This window comes from Artemia franciscana, chromosome 14 (assembly GCF_032884065.1).
Source record: "Artemia franciscana chromosome 14, ASM3288406v1, whole genome shotgun sequence".
NCBI lineage: Eukaryota > Metazoa > Arthropoda > Branchiopoda > Anostraca > Artemiidae > Artemia > Artemia franciscana.
Window position 1 is genome coordinate 2,902,828 of NC_088876.1, and position 23,198 is coordinate 2,926,025.

The 23,198-nt window shown below is 35.2% G+C and overlaps 1 protein-coding gene across 4 annotated transcripts in view; it reads right to left on the reverse strand.

The window, feature by feature from the left end:
• The window catches only part of LOC136035183 (translocating chain-associated membrane protein 1-like 1), a 52,033-nt gene that overhangs the window by 23,240 nt on the left and 5,595 nt on the right, over positions 1–23,198 (reverse strand). For 3 of the 4 annotated variants that reach the window (XR_010619357.1, XM_065716754.1, XM_065716755.1), the window contains exons 2-5: positions 22,517–22,648; positions 13,334–13,501; positions 6,444–6,562; positions 1,669–1,884 (exon numbers count right to left, since the gene is read on the reverse strand). Coding sequence is in view for 3 of the 4 variants with exons in the window: in XM_065716754.1 (XP_065572826.1) it covers positions 1,669–1,884; positions 6,444–6,562; positions 13,334–13,501; positions 22,517–22,648 (635 nt within the window). In the remaining variant the exon portion in view is untranslated. The remainder of the gene's footprint in view (positions 1–1,668; positions 1,885–6,443; positions 6,563–13,333; positions 13,502–22,516; positions 22,649–23,198) is intronic. The other variant, XM_065716756.1, reaches the window with a different exon arrangement.

Sequence of the window (23,198 nt, forward strand, 5' to 3'; positions counted from 1 at the left end):
TGAATATCAGTTTATTGAAAAAATTATAGTGACAATAATAATAGTAATATAATAAAATAAAAAGCTCTATTCTTTAGATTTATGGGTATTCAAATCATTTAAATTTAATAATTGAAAAAATTGAATAGTCAAAATTCAAAAATACTTAATAATTAAAGTAAACAGTCAAACTGGATATCATTTTATTATAGATATAACAGTGAAAATAGTAATAATAAGACAACAAAATAAAAAGACATACTCTTTAGATTTTTATGTACTTAAAGCCTCTAAATTGAATACCTGAATAGATCGAATAATCAGAATTCAATAATCAAAATGAAGAGTCAAACTGAATTAAAACTTGTGAGAAAAAAAAGTTGGTGATAAAAGAAATATTAAAATACTAAGATAAAATAGAAGAAGAATGAAAAACAAAGTTTTCTTGATTTTTAGCAGGGATAAAGTATTTACAAGGAAAGGAGCCAGTCAGTAGCCAAATCTTTTAGCTCTACGTTCTTAATTGTTTAACTTTTAGAATCAAAGCCTTCTATTGAATTTGATTTTGCATTAATGAGATTATTTAGCATTTCCAAAAATAAAAATTAATGCTTCAATCAATGCCATATCCAGGATTTTTGTTCGAGGAAGGGGGGGGACGTTTTTACGCAATTTTTCTTAGCAAACACATCAAAAACTTATATATATATATATGCATATTTTTTTACGCATCGGAAAAAAAATTTCGGAGGGAGGGTCGAAATCGGTATCCCCCCCTGGATAGGCCTTAACGGCCCTTTTAACGGCCTTAACGGCCAAATACGAGGAAACTTTTCACTCCTTGAATTCTAAATCGGTGTTTTTAGAAGCCAATATTATAATTACTTTACTACAATAAGCAATCAATATATTTACTACAATAAGCAATCAATATATTTTATATGCCAAATACAAACACAAAAGACTTTCCCCTCCTCTCCCTGACGATAATTGATTAACGCTCTTCTCCCTGTGGCGTGTTACAGGCATCCATTAACGAAACCTCAATGTATAGAGCATTTAAATACATCTACTATAACAATAGTATATGAACTGTGGATGAGTATAGAGTATTTAGTAGAATATCTAAAATTCATCTTGTATAATAACAGTACATGCATATCATAATAGTAGATATAATATTATAATAGCAGATTCATATTTAAAATTCATGTATTATCGCTACATGAGGAATATTTTCTGTCTTGTTTTGTATTTCAGCATAGACCGAACAAAACGTGTAATATCAAATTATTGTCGGAGATGCGAGTTCCGGGACCCTACCAGGGGAGCTTGAATGGGTATAGGGATCCTACTTGAGGAGCTTCAGCGAGATAAATCACAAAAGATAACAGCTTCAGATACGTTTTGAATTACCACCGCCTTTGCTAATAATATAGTGAAAGTTTTAATCGTTTCTTAGCTCATGAAGCAATGTTGTCTTAGGAGAGTTCTTAGCTTTTGTCTAGGCTACCAACCGATACACACACTAATTACCAATTTGTCTCAAGTAATAATAAATTACAATAATAAAATAATATAACAAAAATACATAAAATGAAAAAGCTATACATGATACTAAAGAATAATAATAATAACAAAAAGGTAATTTAAAAGAAGAACAAGTAGAGAAAAAAGAAAAAAACTTACTTTAAGACGTAGAGCAAAGTGACAGCAAAAAAATAGGGGATAATATAGCCAAGTCGTCTTGAGTATTCTATAGGCTTTATTCTCTGAAAATAAAATTCGGGAACCCAGTGTAGCCAGTAGGCGATCTGAATTATGTAGAAAAATTTCAAAATAAAAGGCAGGAAAGTGTGGGGATAACCTTTCCATATGCTTGATATATCCAGTCCCCATGGCTCACTAGAAAGATAAGCAATATGAAAAAGCGTGAGAGAGAGAAAAAGAGAGAAAAAAGGAAAGAGAGGGCGAGAGAGAGAAAAAGAGAAAAAACTAAAGAAAAAGGGAAAGAGAGGGCAAGAGAGAGAAGAAGAAATGAGAAAGAGAGGAAGGAAAAGGAAGTTGTATTTTAATTCTGCTCTGTTTCTTTTAGGTATTTATACAAAAGAAGAGCAGCTTCCGAAAACCTTGTCATAGAAAAACTAATTATTTTTCTTTCTAGATCTCAAACATCCCTGATGGGGTGTTTGAGATCCTGGATGGTGGATCCGCCATCCCTGGATGGTGGATGGATCTCAAAAAATCCATCGAGCCCTAGCAAGAGGGTTGGTGCTACCTATACTGGAAGTGAACGGTCTTTACCATTCTTCATCTCTTGCATTTGTTTTTTACTAAGCGTACCTTCACCGAATTTGAATACTAAATAGTGTATTCTGAAAAAGTCAGACGATATCTCCTTTATTTCCCGAATGGATTCTAAATACGTAACCTTTTATAGAAAATTATAATAAGATCAGCCTTCAAAATATAAAACTAACAAAATTGTAATACGAACACAGCCTTCGCCTCTAATGTGGAAAGAAAATAAAAACTAACTTTTCACTTACAATGCTTCATGTATAGCACCCTATATATATATAAGACGAAAATATACAGAAAAATAGAGATTAAGAAAGAAATATATGATACCAGGGCGAAGACAAAAATTAGGCAGAAAAAAATTAGCTTCGATTGCTTTTCAAACAGTTCGTGGTAACGAACTATAAGTAAGGAGCGACCTGGCTCAATAGTAACCGAAACTCTAAAAACGGAATTTTGATACCAACAGATACATCAAAAGAACTTAATTTTTATGCGGATTTTAAATAATAGCCATTTTGTTCAGCATAATACGAAATAACTATCTAATAACTATGTCTAGACGACTACTTAATCCTCCACAGTCCCCAGGGGAAGGGCTGCAATTTATGAACTTTGCCCATTGTTTACATGTGGTATTGATTATTAGTAAGTATACAGACGTTTTCAGGGAAGATTTTTTTTCTGGTGTGTGTGTGGGGGGGGGGTCATTTTTCGGCATTATTTAAAAACACAACGAGAAATTAAATAAAAAAAACATGTCTTTTTCAGATGAAAGTAAGGAGAAAAATTAAGACTTAAAAAAGACAAAAATAATTATGTATAGGAAGGGGTTCGTCCCCTCCTCAATACCTTGCTCTTTATGCTAAAGTATTTTTTAGTAATTTCAAAAGAGCCGTTTACTTTAATTAAACGGGATTTGTGATTCAGGGCTCATTCTTAAAGAGTTGGAACAAAATTCGTTAATTTTAGCGTAAAGAGCGAGGTATTGACGAGAGGGTGAGCCCCCTCATACACGTAATAAAAACATACGAATATAGAAGTTCGTTACGTAAATTCGTAAATTATGTATATTTATTACTAATAAAAACGTTCGCAAATAAAATTAAAAGTTCTAGCAGCCTTTTAAGTAACCAAAAAATTAGAGAGCAACTAGGCCCCCTACCCAGCCTTTTTTCTCAAAATCGTCCGCTCAAAATTTATAGAAAACCGTTTAGGTAAAAAAAAGTAAAATTAATATACAAAATTCGTTTTAATTATTCATGCACGGTGAGCCAAAATCAAAATTTACATTAATTCAAAAACGTTCAGAAATATAAGAAACAAGTTTTTTTTAACTGAAAGTAAGGAGCGACACTAGAACTGAAAACGAATAGTAATTATTCCATATATGAATGGGGCTGTCCCCTCCTCAACGCCACGCTCTTTACGGCGAAGATTGATTCTTTATCACAACTCTACTTTTTAAAACAATTATTTTAGCGATAAAGAGAGGGACCTTGAGGAGGGGACAGCCCCTTTCATATACGGAATAATTTCTGTTCGTTTAAAGTTTTAATGTCACTCCTGACTTTCAGTTAAAAAAACTTGTCCTTTTTATTTAATTTCTTTATAAGTTCACTATCATTGTGAATGCAAATATTTAATGTATTTACCAGATGTTATTTAGTTATTATTTATTATTACACTTAATTAGTATTATCATTATCTGTATTTTTGCTATATTACATTATTGTTTATACATTACTTATTTATTTAGGGATAGTTAAGAAATTTTAAGAGATATTTTAATTTTTTCACTTTTTCTTATAAAAGCCAAGAAGAAAGATATAAATATCACATTTAGAGTGAAAAACTCCAAAAACACAATATAAGCAACATATTACATTATTCATTAGCCTTGGTGATTTAAGGACCACCGTCAGCTCCATTACATCTGCCAACTCTGTTTGATCTTTTACCCTAGCCCAACAAGTCCATAACATCTACCAACTCTGTTAGATCTTTTACTCTAGCCCAATAGGTCCATTACATCTACCAGCTCTGTTTGATCTTTCAATCTAGCCCAACAGGTCCAATTGTCAGCTCCGTTACATCTACCAACTGTGTTTGATCTTTTACCCTAGCCCAACAGGTCCATTACATCTACCAACTCTGTTTGATCTTTTACCCTAGCCCAACAGGTCCATTACATCTACCAGCTCTGTTTGATCTTTCACTCTAACCCAACAGGTCTAATTGTCAGCTCCGTTACATCTACCAACTCTGTTTGATCTTTTACCCTAGCCCAACAGGTCTGTTACATCTACCAACTCTGTTTGATCTTTTACCCTAGCCCAACAGGTCCATTACATCTACCAACTCTGTTTGATCTTTTACCCTAGCCCAACAGGTCCATTACATCTACCAGCTCTGTTTGATCTTTCACTCTAACCCAACAGGTCTAATTGTCAGCTCCGTTACATCTACCAACTCTGTTTGATCTTTTACCCTAGCCCAACAGGTCTGTTACATCTACCAACTCTGTTTGATCTTTTACCCTAGCCCAACAGGTCCATTACATCTACCAACTCTGTTTGATCTTTTACCCTTGCCCAACAGGTCCATTACATCCACCAGCTCTGTTTAATCTTTTACCCTAGCCCAGTAGGTCCATTACATCTACCAGCTCTGTTTGATCTTTCACTCTAACCCAACAGGTCCAATTGTCAGCTCCTTTACATCTACTAACTCTGTTTGATCTTTATCCTAGCCCAACAGGTCCATTACATCTACCAACTCTGTTTGATCTTTTACCCTAGCCCAACAGGTCCATTACATCTGCCAACTCTGTTTGATCTTTTACCCTAGCCCAGTAGGTCCATTACATCTACCAGCTCTGTTTGATCTTTCACTCTAACCCAACAGGTCCAATTGTCAGCTCCTTTACATCTACCAACTCTGTTTGATCTTTTACCCTAGCCCAACAGGTCCATTACATCTCCCAACTCTGTTTGATCTTTTACCCTAGCCCAGTAGGTCCATTACATCTACCAGCTCTGTTTGATCTTTCACTCTAACCCAACAGGTCCAATTGTCAGCTCCTTTACATCTACCAACTCTGTTTGATCTTTTACCCTAGCCCAACAGGTCCATTACATCTACCAGCTCTGTTTGATCTTTCACTCTAACCCAACAGGTCCAATTGTCAGCTCCTTTACATCTACCAACTCTGTTTGATCTTTTACCCTAGCCCAAAAGGTCCAGACCTTCAGAATTTTTAGTTCCTCTTGGTTCTGTTGAACCTCGGTTGGTGACAGGAGGAGCTGGGGCTAAAGCTTGTCAAGTCATCTCTGCTTGGGTCATCAGTGTTTTCGAGCCGTCTCTTGTTGGGTCTTCCAGGTTGAAGTTGCTAAAAAAAAACTTGATATACAGCGCGCCTTTTAGGCATTCCTTCTAAACGGCACTGCCATCCGATTATCATCCTCTACTTTCTCAACGATAATGGGCCCATTATTCATTTTCAAAATTATTCAAAATTATCAAAATTTATTTTGTAAAACACAAATCACCATTTTCAAACACTGGGCACAATTTTCACTCTTGTGCGGATTCAGCGCATCTGGGGTTATGATAGCTATTTCCAGAAAAAAAATCTTATACCTTAGAGTTGAATAGCCAAACTGATCATTCAGAGTGAATAGAAAAACTAAAAAATAGTTTTATTATAAAAGTAATATTAATAATAAAAATAATAACAATAAAATAACATAGCTATTTATGTAATTATTCTCCATCCTATAATGTTTTTGATAGCGTTAAGAAGTTAGATTTGTTGTCGTCAAGATGTTTTTTGAAGAAACATGCGCGTGTCGGTAACTCGGCCATGTCGATTTTTATAATCTGGTTAAGATTTCAAAGGACCTCGATTGGTGACAAGAGGAGATGGAGCTCCTAGATTCACGTCATCAGCAATCCACCGGCCAAGCTTGAACGAAAAAATTGCTAGGCTCTTATATTCGTACCGGATCCGACCTATATGGGGACAGGGGATCCCTCCGTTATTGTCTACCTGATAACTTACAAAACAGGTAAACCACATCTTGTTCGGTCTCCCTATAGCAGTTCTCCCTATAGCAAAGGATGAACAAAAATTATCAACTAGGCTAAAGAAAAGAGACGACTACCTAACAAGAATGTTGATGCCCCAGGCAGCTGAGCTCAGGAAGAATGCTGTTAGTTGGCCAGACTCATTGAATTCACTGTGCTTAATCTTGGAAAGATGGAGCTTGCGGTTGATTTTCTACAAAAACAAAAATCATTAGAGACATAAAAATTGACCTTAAAGAGAAATTAAACTTCAAGAGATGGAGCTTGCGGTTGATTTTCTAAAAAAGCAATAAAAATTTAAAAAGGATACAAATTGTAGCCTTAGACATTCATGGAGTTGTTCTTCGCTCCACCTCGTCCTCACCACCACCCTTGCTTTTTACCACTTGTTGTATATAGCTTACTTTTAAAAATTTTGGACAATCGATTTGTGCAGTCCTATTTTACTGAACTCCTTCAATTTTTAGTGGGTGACATACTTCGTTTTCAAGGAATATGTGTTGTTTTTTGTCGTTTCTACGTTTGGACTCAGACTGCGAACTGATACTGAGCTAATTTTACTTCAATGTTCAACCAAAAGTGACACCGCACGCAAACACATGCAATTACACATGTAATACGTTCAGTATAGTCATTTGCTGCCAAGGCTTCACTGCTATGTTTAACATCTTTCTCATTGCTAAATTCCCGTGTTTTATTTTTATAAACACATATAAAAATATAAACGTATTAAATATAATACGTATTTTATAAACACGTGTTTATTTTTATACATCTACCCAATGGCAAAATAGATGGCGCTATGACCGCTATGCTCACAGGAAATAGCTAACCCTTGTTATCTAAGTTTAGCTTGTTTTGTGCTGTTTTTTTCCGAGTTTCCTGCAGTGATGGTGTAAGTAACCAAAGACTTAGTGTTCCTGATCTTGTTTAGTCTTACTGTCATGGAAATTAAATATGAGTAGATCACCCATTTTGAACCTTATTCACCTTGCTTGATGGTGGCGCCATCTACACTTTGCAGCTAATGCAATTTAGACTTCTAAAAGCGCCACCAGATGGCTCTATCATAGCCACAACTATCAAACGCTTTCATTGCGGGAAACGTGTAGGTAGACTCAAAAAAGAGATGAGCATTAAAGACTACACTGGCTAATTTAATACTCTTGAGCACATACAGTTTTTCGTAGATAAAACCCGCCAAAAGTATGCCTCTCCTGCCTTTGTGATTGCTGGTGACTTTAGCCAAACAAACAAACAGTGGGTTTCCAGTGTCTTGGGTTTGCGGCAATTTGTCGCAATACCCATCCATCAGAGTGGCAGCATACTTGAATTGATCTTAATGAACCTCTAAGACTTCTATGATGCACCGCAGTCCTCAGGACCCCTTCAGAATTCCGATTATTTCATAATTTTCTGGGAAGCAAATTCAGCAACCCCAAAACCAAACGAGTCAAAACTGCTATACGACCACAAACAAGAGATGCAATTTCTACGTTCGGAGTACTTAAGGAGAAGTTCTATGCTTGTTTCCCGAATAAAGTCACTACCGTTACAGATACTGATAAACCTGCTAAACCATGGATCACAAGCGACCTCAAGGACTTAATTAAGACTCGCTGCCACCTTCACAGCAACGGCGATTCAGTTGTTTCAGCCAAGTTACTGAACTATATTGTCAAACTGAACAGGCGAGCGAAGGGACAATATGTGAAGGACAAGATTATGCTCCTACTTACAACAGATCCACACAAATGGCATTCGTAAGTAAAAAGAATTGCTAGCAAAACGACACCCAATGACTTAAGGGTATTGAATAAGTATGGTATCTTATTATCGGCTACGGAAGTGAACTCCTTTTTTGTTGGGTACCACCTTTCTGTCAATCATCAGTTCAGAAATCAAGTCTCTCATTACTGAGGCAGAGATTGATAATATAGGAGAAATTTCCGAGTTTGCCGTTTACAAGGAACTTAAGAAGCTGAATAGGAACTGTGTGTCCTACCCTGATTAGCTTCCTTTAAAGTTGTTACATGAATTCGCTATTTTCCTTGCCAAGTCACTCTCCTCCATTAATAACCAGTGTTTCCAAGAGCAGGGATTCCCTAGGGCTTGTAAGAGAGCGTACGTTGGCGTCATACCCAAAGTGAAGAGTCCCGAACCTTTCGACGAACTCCGACCTTGGGGTCTCAATAACCCCGAACCAGTCGCTCAGTACTGCCGCTTTTGCAAATATTACATTTTGTAATACATCTTAAACTCATAACAGTTAAGATAGAAAAGGGGATAATATCTAAATTGGAACATAGCGTTGTGTTTCTGATCACGCAAAGAAGTACAGCAATTGCTGTACTTCTTTTATCAATTATATCTTCTTCTTGTATCAATTATATTTTTCTTCTTCTTCTTCTTCTAAAAATATTCTTCTTCTTCTTGCATCAATTATCTGGGCAACGCTAAAAATAATTATGTTTCTGGACCTTCTGGTCCTTTAAGTTATAAGATTTGAATTTTGGGAGTTATTTTTTGATCGGCCATTTTATATTTGCGGATTTATGCTGAATTTTGGGTCCAAGGGCTTATATTACAATCTGTAAATTTGGCTTATTCTAAACGGAATTTATATTTATTAGCCTCCTTGAAAATCTTTCAAAATTGTGCTGTGCAAAGGCAATGTAGGAAATACTACCTACACCAAATACTATATATACACCTTTCTTATCTAATCATATTTTCAAAATGGGGGCGAGGCAAATTCGTCTTTCTTTTTTAATTTTTTTTTTTCAATGAATGTATCAAAAAAAGGCACTTTCCACTGAAAATACCCTCAAAAACGGGTATCTTTCACAATATAGGGTTGGAAAGGCAAATGCCATTCTTTTCCCCACTCAAATTGACGCTAAAACTTAATTTAATCTAACAATCTAAAAATTTCAATCTATATTCTTCATTAGTCTTAATTGTTGCTCTGAATAATGTAAAATGCAAAAAACAAGATTAACAGCCCTCCAGAGCCATTGCTGGCGCATACGGCGTTGATTCGACGTATCAATTGCTGGGTATTTTTACAGGGGCAAGTAGCAAGCCTGTCGACTAGCCTTGCTGCGGCGGGGATCAAAGCCCGGGCCCAATATTGTCGAGAACAGCATTGATCCACTGTGTTACAACAAGGCGATCAGTGTGAAATACGTCATGCAAAACAAAACAAAAAATCATTTAATTCATATGTTAGTCATATTTTTATCACAAGTCCATCAACACTTGGGGAATAACATTGCAAAAAAGACAATAGAAACAGCAATATCGCTCCTTTACACAATACTATCTAACCATGAACTGTAATCTGATTTCTAGTCTTTCAAAAGAGCAAGACCATGAATAAATCAATAATTTGTGCTATTCTGAAGAGCACGAATGTTTCTACACCGTCTCTATTTCCCGTTCATTTCATCCATTTTCTGTCTCAATGTTAGAAAAACTACCGAGTTCCAATCCTTTACCGCTACCGAGCTACAGACAATTGTTTGTCTACAGACTGCCTAGTTTGACCCCCCCCCCCCAAAAAAAAAAAGTGTCCGACTCATACAAAGTAACAATAATGTGCGAATGGCAAAAAAAGTGTTGGCACTTCTTAATTAAATGAAACGCACCCAAGAAGTGAAGTTAGCTTAATGTTAATGAAGTATAACATTCCGTACGTTTGTAACTTGAGCTACTGACAATTATTTATGCAAGACAAAACACTAGAAACAGTGAACTCACTCTACAGCCCCGTCCTATTTAAACATGAACAGTGGTTGGACTTATGATTTCACACAGGAGTGTGACCTAATGGGATTACTGATGGGAGCATCCCTTTCCAAGCTACTGCTGAATATTTATGTACAATATATTGAAAATTGGGCGTTAAATTCATATTTCCTGAAACAAATCAACCATCCCAAAAAACTTAAAAGAGCTATCGTAATCAGTCGTAAAACCCAATTTTACTATTTACAGAAAACAAACATAAACCAAAAGATATCTGCATTTTAAATCAAACCATCCCCCATAAGTTAAAAGAGCTGTATTTATTCTGGTTCTCACATCACAGCAGAACTAAACTTTATCAGGGACATACTTTTTGGAAATGGATATCCTATTTTATTTATTAACTAGCTGTTGGGGTGGCGCTTCGTGCCCCCCAAGCCCCCCGCACGCGTAAGTCTGTAATTTCTCTTTGAGTGTCCCGGTCGTCATTTATATTCCCTGTGTCCCGGTTGTCATTTGTGTCCCGGGATTGTCAGGTTTACCGACTCTTGGACATCCCAGTCGTCATTTATATATCTCCCCTGTGCCCCCCCCCGGCGTCCCCGTTGTAGTTGTGTCCCTGTGTCCCGGTCGTCATTTATATTCCCTGTGTCCCGGTCGTCATTTGTATCCCGGTGTCCCGGTCTGTAATTTCGTCAGTCGACAAACGTGACGTCAGTCGACAGACAACTTCACGAAGGCATAATTCTCAATCCTTATAATGACGTCAGTCGACAAACATGACGTCAGTTGACAAATATGACGTCAGTTAACAGTCGACAAACATGACGTCAGTCAACAGATACACACAAACAACTTTTATATATATATATATATATATATATATATATATATATATATAGATAATATAATCAACTGCATACTGAAAAGACACTCCCCTAAAATCAATGGTAGTTTACCATGTGAAAATCCCGATAAGCACTCAACCATAATTTACCTACCATACGTCCCAAAAATCACTACAAATCTTAAAAAAGTTCGCACACAAAATTATCTGTATGTTGTATTTACCAATAATTTCCTAAATTTGGGTAAAGATAAAACCTCAGTTACTCGCCAAAGAGAGGTCTATCAAATACCATGCAACTGTGGCAACTACTATATAGGTAGAACTCACCAGGATTTCGAGAAACGCCTACAACAGCATAAAGATGACATTACCAAAGCTCTGAATTCTATTATTGTTAATCTTTTTTTATTCTGCTTTAAGCAGCCATGTTTTGAAAATCCTAGCCACAAAATACTTTTTGAAGAATCTGCCCTTATTAGCAATGACCTAGGAATAAAACAGGCAGCTCGAGAAGCAATTGAAATCAGACTTAAGATTGATAAGAATATTTCCTTAAATATGGATAAAAAAAGAAAAGATAGAGATCCTTCTGAGCCATTGCTGGCGCATAGGGCTTTGATTCGACTTCTCAGTTGCTATGCCTTAAATAGGGACTTGGGGAAACACAAATTTAGTTTAAAACGATCTTACAAAATATTTAAAAAACCAGTAGACATTAACACAGAGCCAGTTACTAAAAGACCTTTGAGATTAGCTGTCAAAAACGTGTTTATAATTATTCTTCTTTCATTTCAACGAATTACCTTGTTTCACCTTGCTTTATTTATCAGTCGGCCCTTGGACATAGGGCCTAATATTCATTCAAATTAGAATTCCAATGTCTTACGAAAAGAATTCCCTATTGTTCTTCTTGTTTTTGATGTTTGTGATGGAAAGGCAGTTTGTTCTTTGTTGCTATTTATATCTTGTTTATGATGCTTATAAGGAATTTTCTCAAACTACTTACCTACATAGACCGTTTTTTTAGGCCAGAAAAGTCAGGACACCAATTTTCCCAAAAAAATATTGAGCCGTTTGAAAGCAGCTCTCGAATATATGAAAAAGAAACAGCTCTGAAAGAGAAATTTTGTGCCGAATAGCATTGGCTGGCTCTGCCTTCAATTGTCTCAGAAATGTTTGGAGAAATAGCAAATATTCCCAGAAGCTAAAACTCATCCGTCCTTACATATGGTTGTGAAACTTGGAGTATCACTGCGCAACTAGGAAAACGACTACGGGCTTTCGATAATAACTGCCTAAGATCTATTTTGAATATACATTGGACTGAGAGAATAAGAAATGATGAGATTTATACCACGACAAATCATACCCCGTCCTTGATACCATTAGAAAGCGACGATGGGTGTATTGGGGGCACATGGTGCGAATGGGTGATGGAAGGCTACCTCATGACATACGGTGTTGGATACCCCCTGGCCTCCGCAAGTCAGGGAGACCCAAAATGACCGTTGGCAGGATGTTAGAGAAGGAGGCGAAGCTGGCGAGGTCTTCGATGGAGGACCTTTGGTCGAGGGCTCAGGACAGGTCGTCCTGGCAAACCACTGTTGCTGCCTTATGCGCCCTCAGGCGTGGGAGGACCTAAGTCTAAGTAAGTAAGTTTCGAATATATATATATATATACATATATATATATATATATATATATATATATATATATATATATATATATATATATATATATATATATACCGGCTTTCTCGCTATGTCCGATCTATCTGCAAGAATAATTCCCAGTATGGGGCGATGGTGCTATAACCTTCTTCTTCTTTTAAGTTATCTTTCTAGTTTAGTTATATTTTCTCTTGTTATTTATGTATTATGTAGGATAAGTGTTTAGTTTTTTGGTCGTTTTGTAATTTCATTTGCTTTTTCTTTTCTCCATAGGGTTATCTTTGTGGGTTAATAATAAATGATGAACTTGATGAATGCGAAACATGAGTGACGGTCTATACTGTGTTTGTAAATGCTTCTAGTTATCAATGCAGCTTTACTTCGTCTGTTCTACTGATCTGTTAGTCTATATTATTATACTGTTTTTCTTTGTTATATTAGCTTTGTTGTACTTGCCATTGTTGAGTTAAGTGTATTTTTGCTTTGTTTATTAATTTTTTCTCTGTGATCCACTGTTTATACTTTTGTATGTTTGTGGGTAATAAATACTATTATTATTATTATATATATATATATATATATATATATATATAGAGAGAGAGAGAGAGAGAGAGAGAGGAGAGAGAGAGAGAGAGAGAGAGAGAGAGAGAGAGAGAGAGAGAGAGAGAGAGAGAGACTGATGAAAACACTTACATCGAGAACGTATTCTTGAATCACAGCATGGATTACAATTCCAATAAGGATATAGAAGAAAACACCAAGGTTATCTTTCCATCCACTGGTATAATAGTTTTCTGGTGCACCCTCAATCGTGATATTATGTTGCATGGCTATAAACAAGGATGCCAATGGCTGTGTCACCTGAATGAAAATAAAAAGGGATAGAAATATGGCAGGACACACTAAAAGGGGTAACAAATTTCGCAGGACAAATTGAAATTTTTTAGTCAGTAAGTCTTAAGTGTTTTAAGTTACTAGATTAAAAGAAAAGGCTATAAAATTAAAGTGGCAAAATTTAATTGAAATGTAATTTAACATTTAAGTTATTACATCTTAACAAATATGGCGGTCAAAATTGGAATTTTTTAAGGCAGTAAGTCCTGACTATTTTAAGTTACTAGCTTAAAAAGAAAAGGCTAACAAAGAAACGGCAACATTTAATTTAATTCAAATGTAATTAATTAGCATTTAATTTAATGCATCATAACAAATATGGCAGACAAAACCAGAATTTTCTAAGTCATTAAGTATTTTAAGTCACTAGATAAAAAATTGGCCACAAAATTGAATGTCGCAAAGAGAGTAGGTTGCAATAAAAGGGACATAGGACTGAAATGCACACAAGTGAAAAATAATATCAGAAGGCTTCACAGGTCAAGAACACACTTTCAAACTGAAACAACACTGGGAAACGTTTGGACTTACAACATCAAACATGATAAAAACAAAAACTCAAGCATAGCAGAATCATACATGTTAAACATAGGCAAACACAAAAATTGCGAGAAAAGTTGAACAAAATTAGAATTTCACTCAGGTGATGGGTTATGAATCCTTTCAGCGGAGTCGTCCTGGCTAAGCGGTTACCGCACTCGTTTGAGGATTCTTTGTCCATGGGGAACGGGTTCAATACCAGGCATGGCTGGGTATTTGGTTTAGGACAGGTGCCAGTGGAGTGACTCTGTGAGCTCAGCCAGAGAAGATCCAGCACTAAACGGATACCTGGAGAAATCTGGGGAAGGTAAGCAGGAAGGGTGTGTGAAAGCACAGGATGGTTGGCCACCAACCCCTCATTGCACTTCTTTGCTGAAGGGTCAAGAAACCGAGATCACGCCACCGGTTTAGACCCTAAGGGTCTAGTCCCGTCTTACTTACTTACTTTTAGTTATAAAGAAGAAATGAATTTTTCCATAAGTTGATGTAGTCCCAAAAAGAGATTAAATGGGGGGTGAGTGGGCTCTGGAGGGGTTAAATGAGACCCAAAGAGAGGGCTCGGTTGATTTACCGTTTACGACAGCATATTCAGGTAGAGGGTGAACACACTAAGAACAAACATATGAAATAGGCCCTCTGAAAACGTACATTAATCAAATCACTGACAAAAACACATGACTTTCTATCAGACAAATTCAGACAGAAGTTGTGTATGTATGAAGCAAAAATAAAACAGACACGCTTAAAAACTGATTCTAAAAATCTATACATCCACAAGATTTTATTTTGATCCCTGAAGTTACAGCACTGGACCATTACAGCGTTTCGGAATCACAAATAAAAGGATTGGTTAATGGATGTGAAGACAGACTTCACCCAAAAATAAAACAAGACCCCAAAAGCCTAAATGGTACTTACTTCCAGCCGAAGAGGCTCAATGACCCCTACAATCAGAGACAACCTATCCCAAAAGAATTAATGCAGTCCTATCTGCTTATCACCACCAAATTTAATTGAGGTCCAACAACTAAGCCCTTCTGATGGACGCAGATGAAAAGAATGTAGATCATCTCTTGCCAAGATTTAATTAAAAACAGAAACTGGAAACTAAAACTATGGCTGATGATCAGGTTCGGTTTAATGAATTCTGCCAGCATGTCAAGTAAAAGTTTGAACTAAGCTGGTGCTCAGGTCATTTACAGAACTAAAAAACACTACTATACTAAAGAAAGGACTTAAAAACTTTCTAGTTTTGACCATAGACCAAATCAATCATGAAATATGAAGAGGCATAACAGGGCATTAATTGTTTATTTCTAAGGACTAAGTTTAGTTGAAAACCAAAACCCCCTCATGATCAATATATTACTAGGCCAGAAATTAACATTCCTCATCTGCCTCCTCCTTTCTCTGAGGGCATATTTTGTCCAGACTTTTGAAAGGTGCAGTTAAGGCACTAGTTGTAACTTTGGTCAAGTTTTTCAAAGACTTTGGTCAAATTTTTCAGGTAGTTGTTCTGATGACAGCAATTTAGCAGCTCCTTCTGCAGAGGTTGGATTGCTTCAGTACATACAATAACTGTAATTTGGAAACTAGCTCGTACTTCCAGCCAATTTCGGTTGGGACCTAACATCTTGTTCTGAAAGAAGTCTTGACAAAAATAATTTAGGGATCCCAGTCCTTTTCCCCTGGAGGGCTCAAATCAACCATTGACAGACAAAATGCAACACATATTGTCTCCCAACTGATATGGTTCTGACACCTGAAACTCTTCACCTATATGTCTTAAGACCAAGAACATAGGATACCTCAGTAGCCTCAATCCATAAAAGAGGAAGGTATAATAGTTTTCCCAATCTAGGGGAGGGGGTAAATTTTTTCAATTTGTTCAAAGAAACAAAAAGCATTTCAAATGGAAGTGTCCTAAATAATGAAAAAAGATATTTTTAAATCTAGGAGGGACAAAACACCATCCCTCCCCTGCCCCCTTCCAGCTAATTGATGGCACTGGGAACCCCTAACAAGAGAGCTGAAATTGAGTATGAGAACCTAAAAGGCAAAAAAATCTGGTTCTGTTTCTGCTTTTATGGATATACTAACTCAGATTTTACAGCTGATAGGAAACCAGAACCAAGATGTGATCATCACGGGTGATTTTAACATTACTCTAGCCTTTCCTCTAACAAACAGCTCAGTGGGTCTTATCACTATTATGTCAGGGTCTAATCTTACCCCTCAATTACGATTCCAACCAGACTAACAGAAAATACACACTCACTGATCGACAACATCTTTTCTACATTATGTCCAGCGAAAGTATCAGTCATCACCAGCGACACATCTGATCATTTTCCTATACAAACTATCTTCAACACAGCGAGGATGCAAACTCCGCTCATAAGAACTAACCAGGATCAACAAGTAATTAATCTTAAAGAGGAGAATCTTAAACTGTCAAATGATGAGTTAAAAAAAAAAGTTTCTTGGGACAGTGTCCTTGCAAATGAAGATGTGAACAAAGGTTCTGAAATTTTCAATTTTCAAATTGGGGGAGGGTTGAAGGGAGGGGGCTATGTGGGAGGATCTTTCCTTGGAGGAGTACGTCATGGGGGAAGAGAAATTCAATGAAGGGGGCGCAGGATTTTCTGGCATTATTGTAAAAAAAAAACAATGAAAAAATAAATATAAAAAAGTTTTTCAACTGAAAGTAAGGAGCAGCATTAAAACTTGAAACGAACAGAAAATATTATGCATATAAGGGGTTCACCTTCTCTTAATACCTCACTCTTTACGCTAAAGTATTTTTTGTAATTTCAACTATTTATTTTATGGCCTTTGTGATTCAGGGGTCATTACTGTAAAGAGCGAGGTATTGACGCGTGGATGAACCCCCTCATATACGTAATAAAAAAATATGAATATAGAAGTTCGTTATGTAAGCTAATTCGTAAGTTACGCATATGTTTTACTAATAAAAAAGTTCGTAAAAAATTAAAAGTTCTAGTTGCCTTTTTAAGTAACCGAAAAATTGGAGGTAAACTGGGCCTCCTCCCCCCAGTCCTATTCTCAAAATCGTTTAATCAATACTATGAGAAAACCATTTAGGCAAAAAAAAATAAATATGCAAATTCCGTTTTAATTATTCATCAGCAGATGAATAATTAATTTGAGTTAATTATTCATTAACTCAAAAACGTTCAAAATTTAAATAAAAAAAAAAAACAATTTAAAAAAATAATAATCTTTTTTGTGTTGCTTTTTATTTGTTTTATTTGTTACGTGAAAATAAAAGAAAACTAGTTTTTTTTTAACTGAAAATAAGGAGCGACATTAAAACTTAAAACGAACACAAATTATTCCGTGTACGAAAGGGGCTGTTCCCTTCTTAACGCCCCGCTGTTTACGATAAAGTCCGACTCTTTCTCTCAATTCTACTTTATTGAACAGTAAAAACCTTTAGCGTAAAGAGCGGGGCGTAGAGAAGGAAACAGCCCCTTCCATACACGGAGTAAAATCTGTTCGTTTTAAGTTTTAATGTCGCTCCTAACATTCAGTTAAGAAAAGTAGTTTATTTTTATTTAATTTCTGAACGCTTTTGAATTAATGCACGTTTGATTTTGGCTCTCTGCACATCAATTATTAAAATGAAATTTTCATATTAATTCTTTTTTTGGCTAAATTGCTTTCGCTTAGTTTTGATCAGACGATTTTGAGAAACTAGAAACAAGAGCTAAGAGCTCATGTGGCACTTGTGACGAGGCAAGAAGAGCTAAGAGCCAAGAGATCATATGGTATGAGCTCTAACAAAATTCTATGAATCAATAGATTGATTTAAAAAGGAAAATAAGAGACTTAATGATGGTCAGGATTTAAAATAAGAGCTCTGAGTCACGATGTCCTTCTAAATATCAAAATTCATTGAGATCCAATCACCCCCTCGTAAGTTATAAATACCTAATTTTTTGTAATTTTTCCTCTCCCTTTAGCCCCCCACATGGTGGAATCTGGGAAAACGACTTTCTAAAGTCAAATTGTGCAGCTCCCTGACACGCCTACCAATTTTCATCGTCCTAGCACGTCCAGAAGCACCAAACTCGCCAAATCACTGAACCCCTTCCCCCAACTTCCCCTAAGCGAGCGAATCCAGTACGATTCTGTCAATCACGTATCAAGGACATTTGCTTATTCTATCCACCAAGCTTCATCCCATATTTTCCAAGATTTTCCCCTCCAACTCCCCCCAAATGTCAAAAGATCTGGTCGGGATTTGAAATAAGAGCTCTGAGACATGAATTTCTTCTAAATGTCAAATTTCATTAGGATCCGGTCACCTATTCATAAGATAAAAATCCCCCAGTTTTCACGTTTTCCAAGAATTCCGGGTTCCCCCTCGAACTCCCCCCAATGTCACAGGATCTGGTCAGAATTTAAAATTAGCGCTTTAAAGAACAAGATCCTTCTAAATATCAAATTTCATTAAGATCTGGTCACCGTTTCGTAAGTTACAAATACCTCAATTTTCAAAATTAACCCCCCCCACCCCCCCAACTCCACCAAAGAGAGCAGATCCGGTCTGGTTATGTCATTCACGTATCTTAGACAGGTTTCTATTCTTTCCATCCATTTTCATCATGACCTCACCGCTGTAAGTATTTTCTAAGATTTCCAGTCCCCCCAACTGCCCCCCCCCCCAATTGCGCTTGATCCGGTTGAGATTTAAAATAAGAGATCTGAGTTACGAGGTCCTTCTAAATATTAAGTTTCATGAAGATCCGACCACTCCTTCATAAGTTAAAAATACGTCATTTTTTCTTATTTTTCAGAATTAACCCCCCTCCCCCAATAGAGCAGATCCGTTCCAATTATTTAAATCACGTATCTAAGACTTCTGCTTATTTTTCCCACCAAGTTTCATCACGATCCCCCCAATCTAAGCGTTTTCCACGATTTTAGGTTCTCCCACCCCAAACTCCCCCCCAATGTCACCAGATCCGGTCGGGACTTAAAATAAGAGCTTTGAGACACGCTATCCTTCTAAATATCAAATTTCATTGAGATCCGATCACCCGTTCGTAAGTTAAAATACCTCATTTTTTCTAATTTTTCAGAATTACCCCACCCCCAACTACCCCAAAGAGAGCGGATGCGTTCCGGTTATGTCAATCATGTATCTAGGACTTGGACTTATTTTTCCCACCAAGTTTCATCCCGATCCCTCCACTCTAAGTGCTTTCCAAGTTTTAGGTTTCCCTCTCCCAACTCCCCCCCCCCAATGTCAACAGATCCGGTCGGGATTTAAAATAAGAGCTCTGACACACGATATCCTTCTAAATATCAAATTTCAATGAGATCCGATCACCCGTTTGTAAGTTAAAAATACCTCATTTTTTCTAATTTTTCACAATTACCCCCCCCCCCACCAAATACCCCAAAGAGAGCGGATACGTTCCGGTTATTTCAATCATGTATCTAGGATTTGTACTTATTTTTCCCACCAAGTTTCATCCCGATCCCTCCACTCTAAGTGCTTTCCAAGTTTTAGGTTTCCCCCTCCCAACTCCCCCCTCCAATGTCACCAGATCCGGTCGGGATTTAAAATAGGAGCTCTAAGACACGATATCCTTCTAACTATCAAATTTCGTTGAGATCCGATCACCCCTTCTTAAGTTAAAAATACCTCATTTTTTTTAATTTTTCAGAATTTCATGGTCCTAGCTTACCTGGAAGTTCCTAAAGTAGCAAAACCGGGACCGACAGACCGACAGAATTTGCGATTTCTATGTGTCACTTGGTTAATACCAAGTGCCATAAAAAGGGGTGCGGGAGGAGACCTAGTTACTCTCCAATTTTTTGGTTCATTTAAAAAGGCAACTAGAACTTTTAATTTTTAACAAACATTTTTATTAGTAAAAAGTATATGTAACTTAAGAATTAACTTACTCTATTTATTTTAAATATTTAAAAATAAATATTTTACTCTATTTAACTAAGAATTAGCTCTATTTATTTTTCATTGTTTTTTGAATAATACTAGAAAGCCCTGCACCCCCTTCACGGAAATTTTCTTCCCCCTGACAAATTCCTCCATGGAAAGTTTCACCACACAACCCCTCTTCTCAACCCCTCCTCCTAATAAAAAAATCTCCCTGAAAACGTCTGTACACTTCCCAATAACCATTACTATATACAAACACTGGTCAGGGTTTTTAACTTGCAGCCCCTCCCATGGGGACTGTGGGGGAGTAAGTCGTCCCCAAAGACAAAGTTATAAGGTTTTTCGACTATGCTGAATAAAGTGCCTATATCAGAATTTTGATCCAACGACTTTGGGAAACAAATGAGCATGGAAAGGGGCCTAGGTGCCCTCCAATTTTGTCACTTAAAAAGGGCACTAGAACTTTTCATTTCAGTTCGAATGAGCCCTCTCGCAAAATTCTAGGACCATTGGGTCGATATGATCACCCCTGGAAAAAATAATAAATAAAATAATAAATAAACATGCATCTGTAATCTGTCTTCTGGCAAAAAAAATGCCACATATTTGTAGATAGGAGCTTGAAACTCATATTTTAGGGTTCTCTGATATGCTGAATCTGATGGTGTGATTTTCGTTAAAATTCTATGACTTTTAGGGGGTGTTTGCCCCTTTTTTCTAAAATATGGTAAATTTTCTCAGACTTGAAACTTTTGATGGGTAAGACTAAACTTGATGAAACTTATATACTGAAAATCAGCATTAAATGTGATTCTTTTGATGTAATTATTGGTATCAAAACTCTGTTTTTTAGAGTTTTGGTTACCATTGAGCCAGGTTGCTCCTGACTACAGTTTGTTACTGTTTGATTTGCTACAACTTGATTGTTACAAACTGTTTGATTTGCTTACTCGGGTGGTCAGGGCCTGTATATATATATATATATATATATATATATATATATATATATATATATATATATATATATATATATATATATATATATATATATATATATAAAGAGATTGAAGGAGAAAAGGAAGACTGTTTTCCTAAATTAGTGATTACTATAGACCAGCACTTGAATGAGGCCTTAACCCTACTCATCCATACAATCACATAGGTCAAACAGCATAGCCATACACAATCAACCATAAAGAATAATCCATGGACAGGCAGTCATGTCGTCAATAAGTATAAGTCGTCATTTGCCAAACAATAGAAAAAAATAATAAAGACAAATAATTCAGAGGCAACAACCCAACACAAGGGCTCATCAGGAGAATACACTTGCATATATATTATATATATATATATATATATATATATATATATATTATATATATATATATATATATATATATATATATATATATTATATATATATATAATATATATATATATATATATATATATATATATATATATATATATATATATATATATATATATATATATATATATATATATATATATATTATATATATATTATATATTTATATATATATATATTATATATATATATATATATATATATATATATATATATATATATATATATATATATATATATATATATATATTATATATATATATATATATATATATATATATATATATATATATATATATATATATATATATATATATATATATATATATATATATATATATATATATATATATATATATATATATATATATATATATATATATATATATATATATATATATTTATATATATATATATATTTATATATATATATATATTTATATATATATATATATATATATATATATATATATATATATATCACTGGCCTATCAATACACTAATAGTAGGCTACATATCATTACAAAATTCTAAGTTGCTGATTCTGAAGTAATTATGGCTAGATGGATAGCAAAGCAAATAGGAAATTAGATTTAGTTGTATTTTTTTTCTCTTCTTTTTTTCTTAACTGTTTGGTCTTATTTCCTGTTAATTCCAAAAATAAATGTATTCATATCATTAGGAATGAACAAAGATTAATATTGTAAATTTCATAATAGTGAGTATCATAATTATGAACTTTCTTTCCTTCTCAATAATTGAGAGAGAGTTCATTGTGAGTTATGATATGAATATACAGATTATAAGTTTAGGGGAAGGTATTTGCCCCTTTCCCCACCTAGTTCATTAATAGGAATGTCATTATTATGTATATTAATAAATAAATAATATTTACTGGTGTTTACTTTCTTTGTAATCAACAATTACAATTTATTCATCATAGGCTAATTCTAAAGAACAATGATACAATAACAAACATATGAAGTAACAAAATAAAAGAAAATCCTGAAGAAGAATAATATACAACAAACCAAAAAATTTTTTCTATCTCTGTCAAAGTAAAAAAAAATAAAAAAAAAGAAAAAAATGAATATCCTTATTAGCTAATTAATAGCCAAGTACTGATTTAGCTTACCTGGAACATCAGTCCAATAATAAATACCATTGCAACACACGAGACAATATCAGCATGATTCTGCAACACAAATTCATGACTCAATATGGGAGGACTTTTTTTGGATGATGACTTAACTGGTTTCATTGGCATCTAGAAGGAATCACAAATTTAAAAAAGCTTAAAACATAACACTCTCCTTCTAGAAAAAGCTTCTAGAAAATGCTTGAGTGCAGGTGGCACCATTCTATTCAAGGTTCAAGGAACCATTCACGGTTGCAATCAGGCAGCTACTCTGGATTCCATATCTAGGGGAGGACACTTTGATTAAATTTTTTACTTTCATTTGACTTTTTTTTTACTTACATTTAAGCTGGGAGGGATGTGCTATAACTATTTTACCCTGGGCACCAACAACCCTAGGAACAGCTCTGAATATGGGGGAGGTTTTTAGTATCTCTGATTTATTTCTTTTTTTCATGCAACAACAAACCCTTGCATGGAACAATTTTTTCTGAAAAGATATACTCTTTCCTGATTTCACTCTACTCATGTGGTTTCCCATTTACTGCTGTACTTAAAATATAAAAAAAAACCTTTCCCATTGCATCATGAAAAAAAGCAGAATATCCTGCTAGTTCGTCATCTCTCTACTCTTAAAAGTGCTACCCATGTTTTGTATTTGTTTACTTGTTTTTTTTCT